The sequence below is a fragment of the Salvia splendens genome, chromosome 4, assembly GCF_004379255.2.
Source record: "Salvia splendens isolate huo1 chromosome 4, SspV2, whole genome shotgun sequence".
In the NCBI taxonomy this organism is placed as follows: Eukaryota; Viridiplantae; Streptophyta; class Magnoliopsida; order Lamiales; family Lamiaceae; genus Salvia; species Salvia splendens.
In genome coordinates, this window is record NC_056035.1 from 2,718,867 (window position 1) to 2,725,481 (window position 6,615).

Sequence of the window (6,615 nt, forward strand, 5' to 3'; positions counted from 1 at the left end):
TTCTTTATAGTTTAAAATACGTTTTGTTTAAATGAATCTCTGTTTTTCCCTCTTGATTGTTTCCTGCATATTATTCGTACGATGATTTTTAATGTAAAGAAATTTCACAATAAAATATAGAAATATATAAACCAACAAGTCAAAATACACATTCGATATAATAGTATGAATTTTTTATCCAATCCTTTTCTATGAACAGAAACACACACTCAAATTGTAAAAGGCATTACTATATTTTATCATCGTATTTGCTTTATGGTCAACGCTTGAAATGAATCTTCAACTTTAGAAGATTTTGAGAATCAATAAACCACTTAGGGACAAAAGGTGATTCGCTCACCCCAGGCGCCCCCATAACCCGGCCCGACATCGCTATGGAGGGGTTCAAACACGGTACCTCAGCGGCCCATTAGGTGGGAGGAACTTACACTGGTAACCAGCACACAAGGAGCCACCACAGTGGTGAAACTCCCACACTGCGGCTGCCAGCATTCGATCCTGTCTGCTTAGGGACAATCTACCACCTAGGAACCAACTGAGTTAAGCCCGTGCGGGCAAGAATCAATAAACCACTTTTACTGAGGTAGGAGTGACTATAACAGATTTCTTCTTATAACGTATTGCTATATATTTACATTGATGGTAATTTATAAAATTCAATATTAGTCAAATATAAGTAATTTGAGTGCCCGTTCGGTTAACCATATAAAATAATCTTAGATAACAATATAGGATACAACAAAGATAGGCCTTTTTGATAGAATGAGTTTTATCTAGGATTGATTTAGTCGGAGGGGGTAAGGCTAGAATGGGCTTTATCTAGGATTGATTTAGTTGGAGGGGGTAAGGCTAGATGGATAGTCTAATTAAAATAGTCAAATTGCATTAGTGTGTATAATAAGCACACGTACAATATTCTAATCTGATACTCCTCCGTATTCCTTAAATGACATTGTGTGTATAAATTTACAATGCAGGTAACCGAACAGGGGCTGATAGTACTAACTAGTAAGTACTACTACTAATGTTACTATTAAAGTTACCTTTTCCGAGAAGTATCAATAAATTTATAGAGATTGAAATATGGCCATATTTCATGTATATGTCTATTAGTTTGACGAAATATAATTACCCCATCCATTACCTGTATTTTATTAGGGGATAAATGCCACTTATGTTATTAAGAATTATATTAAAGCAATTTGAATGCTTTTCATTTTCGTCATGATCTCAACTTTTACAAGATTTTTATTCATTAACACATTGACTAACACCAACTTTAATCTTAATACTTTAAATCTAATGATGTGTAATCTTGACTTGTTTTTTGACTTTATCCATAATCTTGATTTAAATTAACAAGATACTGCATGATTTAGGCTTTTATATGTAACTTGGCGTGTGTTGTGGTTTTTGGAAGTTAACATCACACATTCACACTAATTCACACTAATGCAGATGACAGAAAATCCTTTTCTTCAGATCTTGACCCTCCCCCTCAAGTTGAGCAACGATATCTCCGATACTCAACTTGCCCAATATTTCTTTGAAGATCCTTGGGTGAACTGCCTTTGTCATTATATCTGCAAGTTGCTCCTCTGAACGAACAAATGGAAATTCAATGATACCTCCGTCAAGATTTTCGTTGATAAAGTGGCGATCAACTTCCACATGTTTTGTTCTGTCGTGCTGTACTGGATTCTCGGAGATGCTGATTGCCGCCTTGTTGTCGCAGAATAAGCGACTCTTTCGGGTTGGCGGAAAGCCGATTTCTGTCAACAGTCTTCTTAGCCATAGAATCTCCATCAATCCACTTTTAATACCTCGGAATTCGGCTTCAGCACTAGATAGGACCACAACCTTTTGTTTCTTGCTTTTCCAAGTCACTAGGTTCCCCCCAATGAAGGTAAAGTACCCTCCTGTTGATCTTCTATCCACCGGATTACTTGCCCAATCCGCATCGGTGTATCCATCGACCTCCAGGTCATTCCCTTTTTGTAGGAATATTCCATAACCTATAGTTCCCTTCAAATATCTCACTATTCTCAAAGCGGCTTCCATATGATTAGCTTGTGGTCGATGCATGAACTGACTCACTACTCCAACAGCATATGTAATATCAGGCCTGGTGTGTGAGAGATAGATCAGTCTTCCCACTAGTCGTTGGTATCTTCCTCTATCTGCGAGATCAGCTCCATCTTCCATCTTCAATCCATGATTAGGGATCGTTGGAGTTTCTGCGGGTTTGAATTCGAGAAGACCAGTTTCTGTCAGAAGATCAAGGATATACTTCTTCTGTCTTAGAAATATTCTGTGTCTCGATCTTAACACCTCTATTTCTAGGAAGTATTTCAGCGCTCCAAGATCTTTCATCTCAAATTCTTTGAACAAGTTTTCCTTTAGACTCTGGATTTCTTCAGTATCGTCTCCAGTGATGATCATGTCGTCAACGTAAATGATTAGACATGTCACTTTGCCATCTCTCCTTTTTGTGAAGAGTGTGTGATCAGATAGGCTTTGCTTGAATCCATGTTTAAACATCGCCTGACAAAACCTTCCAAACCAAATTCGCGGAGATTGCTTCAGTCCGTATAATGTTTTCCTTAGTCGACAGACCTCTCCTACGTTGAATTCTTCTAAAAAACATGGGGGAACATCCATATATAAAAAAGGCTTTGAAAGGTGAATAATTTATAGCAGGGAAAGGCAAGTACGAGGTAAGCATATGTGAGAAATTATTGCCAAAACGATGATCCATTAAGAATTCGAGAAACTATAGTCAAATATATACTCTGGTGGCAGAAGTTCATTGTTTGTTTCTAACTAGAAAGTGAATATATGTCCAGTTCAAGTGGTGTATGGCTAAATTATTAAGAAAGACCTACATGCCTAAGAAGTTGTAAAAAGGTCTTCCTCTCAATCCCACAGCATAGACTGAGCTAATATATTTGTATTGATTTCAGATTTTGTTGATCACCTCATTACCCCCCTCATAAGATTTCTAAAATGTTGTGAAGCACATGATTAATAGTATAATAGTAGTCTTGTGATAGAAAATTCTTTTCTCTGCTAATGAATAGCTTTGCATCATCTGAATCTCTAAACTTATCTAGCAACATTTCGAATGAGGCTCAGACATTTTTTTTTGGAGGCTCTAATTTTCTTGATGACTTTATTTGCAGGCTATTCCTTCTCTTCTTCTGAAGTGTGGTGAAGGTGGAAATGATTCTGCTGGCCCAAAGTTGTTCAATATTTTTGCGCTTTTAGGTGCAGGAACTACTGGACTTTTGAGTTTTGCAACAGTTTCATATGCTTCTGATGAGGCTGAGCATGGGCTGGAGAGTCCTAGCTATCCATGGCCTCACAAAGGCATCCTTAGTTCATATGACCATGCCTCGTAAGTAAAACGATAGTTATCACATTGAACTAATCAAGGGAAACTGCAGTAAATTCTAGTAGTTTTTATTAATTAGCCGTATAATGTTCTGCTACTAATTGAATATGGAGGAGGGGGACTTTTTTGTTGGCAAAAATTGGACTTTCGTCTATCTCAGCTGTCTGAGGATAAATATCACCAATAGTTTCTCTCTATACTTTCCATTTAGGTCGAATGTTCAATCATGTGAAACAGGAATGGTGTTTAGTGGCTAACCTGCATCTTTATCATGACAGTCAGTTGTTGTGAACAGGATTCGTCGGGGTCACCAGGTCTATCAGCAAGTTTGTGCATCCTGTCACTCTATGTCACTTATTTCTTATCGTGATCTTGTTGGTGTGGCGTACACTGAGGAAGAAACTAAAGCGATGGCAGCAGAAATTGAAGTGGCTGATGGCCCAAATGATGAGGGCGAAATGTTTACTCGCCCAGGGAAGTTGAGTGACCGTTTCCCTCAGCCTTATCCTAATGAGCAAGCAGCACGATTTGCAAATGGAGGAGCCTATCCCCCTGATTTAAGTCTCATCACCAAGGTAAAACTCTTATGATCATTAAGAATTCATATGGATTTCCAGTGTCTTCATCTTCTTCATTGGTTTTACACTCTTCTCCAATGTTCCTATCACTGTTTGTATTCACCAAAGATACATTTTGAGACCCATTTAGTCTCAAGAATTCAGCAAATTATTCTGCAGAAAGGGTTATTGGTCGATCGTGGTCTGACATTGTTTCTGTTGTTTGTTTGCAGGCTTCAAAAGGTCGGGAAAGGTACCGAGACTATGATGATAATTTTCTGAGTCTCGATCTCGGGATAAACCTGCTCTGATACTATCTTAACGATGGTGATCGAGAGAGGCGGGATTTGTATGGTGCATAATGGCGAAAGATTAAGAGAAGAAGATTGAGATCGGTATATTTCTCTGTTATATTTCATAGTGATTTACAGTGTTTACTATATAGGCACCATAGTTGTCTAACTATGGAAATACAATTACTACTGTAATCAATCTATGTAATCACGAGATTTATGCAATCAATGAATTATTCTGCAATCTTCTCTTCTTGGAAAGAATATCTTCTAATATGTCTTGACATATAAGACTGGAAATGTGCTATATGATTCACATGCTACCCTTATCTATTTTTTCGTTTTCTAAATCTTTAATTTACTATGGATGTTCCTTATTCATCCATATTTTTTTTTGTAAGTTATCAATAAATATGAAACATTTGTCTTTCGGTACGAGATTTTATGCAATATTGTTTGTGAGTTAATAAGAAAGTAAATTAAGAGAGATAAAAAAGTAGAGATGACGTTGTTTCCATTTTAGGAAACGTACATATTTAGTGAGATAACCTTAAAAGGAAAACGTGTCATTTCTAATGGGTCAGATGAAGTATTTTACTATAAATAATTTTAATTTTAATGATTAATTATTTTATCTTTTATACATCTTGAAAATTCATCTCTGAATAAGCTCCCAATCATTTGTTGTTTTAATAAAAAAAATCAAATACTTAATTGCAGAATTATCTTTTATCCCTAAAAAATCAATAGTAAATATTCCGAATATGGGTATTTTCTTTCTGGAATTTTGCTCACCCATATTTACACACCACTAAAAATTGAGAATTAATTGGTGGATTTCATGATAAATTAAAAACAAAATGACCTAACTGAAACATAGTGGACCACAACCCATTTAAAATGAGGGCAGGTTGCCTAGTAGGTAGTGAATATATAGTTACTCAAATGAATAAGTGAAGACAATGTAAGCAGACATACAAAGATAGAATGTAAATTCAATTATTATTTAGAGAAATTAAGCATGACCCCTGGGATGAAGGCCTCCCATTATATAATGAGTAGTGTAGGTGAGTGATCCCTATCCTCATCTCATTTTTGTGTACTCCAACAAACATATTTATACACTAGCGGATCCAGGCGGGGTCACAGATCTATCAACCACATGTCGAAAAACTCTATTAAATTCAGTTTTCGCAGTTTTTGCTGACCTCATAGTGTGTCGCAATGCGTCTGCCATGGGTGTTCATTTTTGTTCTCCATTCGTCATCAATTGACTGTAACGACTGTCAGTTGTCATGTCGTCTCTGCCATCTGATGCCGGCAACACCCTTTTCATTATGTTTGATCCCACGAGTTATGTTTTCGATATATATGTAACAATAATTACATCCAAGGAAAGAGTTTGTCTAGTAAGAGCATCTCCAATGGCGGACGTCCGGGACGTCCGCCATTGTGGCGTTTCAACTCGGATACGGACGTCCCGTAAGGACGTCGGATGTCCTCAGACGTGCGGGCGACGGGCGGGCGGACGTCCGCCATTGTGGCGTGGGTCGGACGTCCGATATTTATTTTTTTTTAAAACTCTATATATACAGCTCGTTGAACTTCATTTCATTCGCACCACTTGTGTTAACAAGTTTCTTTCTTCTTTTACTACAAATTTCATTTCTACTTAATGGAGAACGACAGGAACTCCCCCGCCACGAGTGAGTCGCAGACTCCGACGTTTCCCGCCGAACTGGAGGGAAACTCTAGCGGAAAAGCGACAACGGTTCCGGCAATGTCGGGGATGGGTGGAATGGGTAGGATGGGTGGTATGGGTTGGATGGGTGGGATGAGTGGTATGATGTCCCCTTACTGCAATATGTACAATTGGATGGGTGGGATGGGTGGTATGGGTAGTGTGATGCCCAGGGCAGCGAGGATGGGGGGCATGACCCCAAATATGATGGGGATGGGGGGCATGACCCCAAATATGATGGGGATGGGTGGGATGATGCCGGGGATGATGCAGACCATGCCTGGGGGAGGGGGTGGCAGGGGCCATGAACCACTAGCGAACGATGTCTATCGGCCGGTTATCGATATGTTGTCTACTGATACCCCCTCCAGTTTTGTTCCGGAGAATCAGTTCACCATCGTGGATACTTTCTCTTTTGAGGAGTTGGAGCTATCTCCAGTCAGGGAGACTCCCGATGATGTGGGGACAACGGCAAGGGGCAGGGGCAATGGCCGTGGCAGGGGCAAGGGGAAAGCCACGGGCTCTTCCTCGCGAACGGTGGCTGAGGAAGAGGATGATGAGGAGACGGGAAAGAAGACGGTCTGGAGCGTGTGGGAAAACGTCGCGCTTTCAAAGGCTTGGGTTTCAATA

At 39.2% G+C, this 6,615-nt stretch overlaps 1 protein-coding gene across 1 annotated transcript; it reads left to right on the forward strand.

The window, feature by feature from the left end:
• Positions 1-3,176: 3,176 nt before the first annotated feature.
• Positions 3,177-4,479, forward strand: LOC121799568 (cytochrome c1-1, heme protein, mitochondrial-like; the record flags this gene model as incomplete). The annotated part of the gene is made up of 3 exons (XM_042198975.1): positions 3,177-3,397; positions 3,690-3,969; positions 4,185-4,479. Coding segments are annotated over 3 exons (579 nt in total), but the record flags the coding sequence as incomplete, so codon positions are not given.
• Between the last annotated feature and the right edge of the window lie 2,136 nt (positions 4,480-6,615).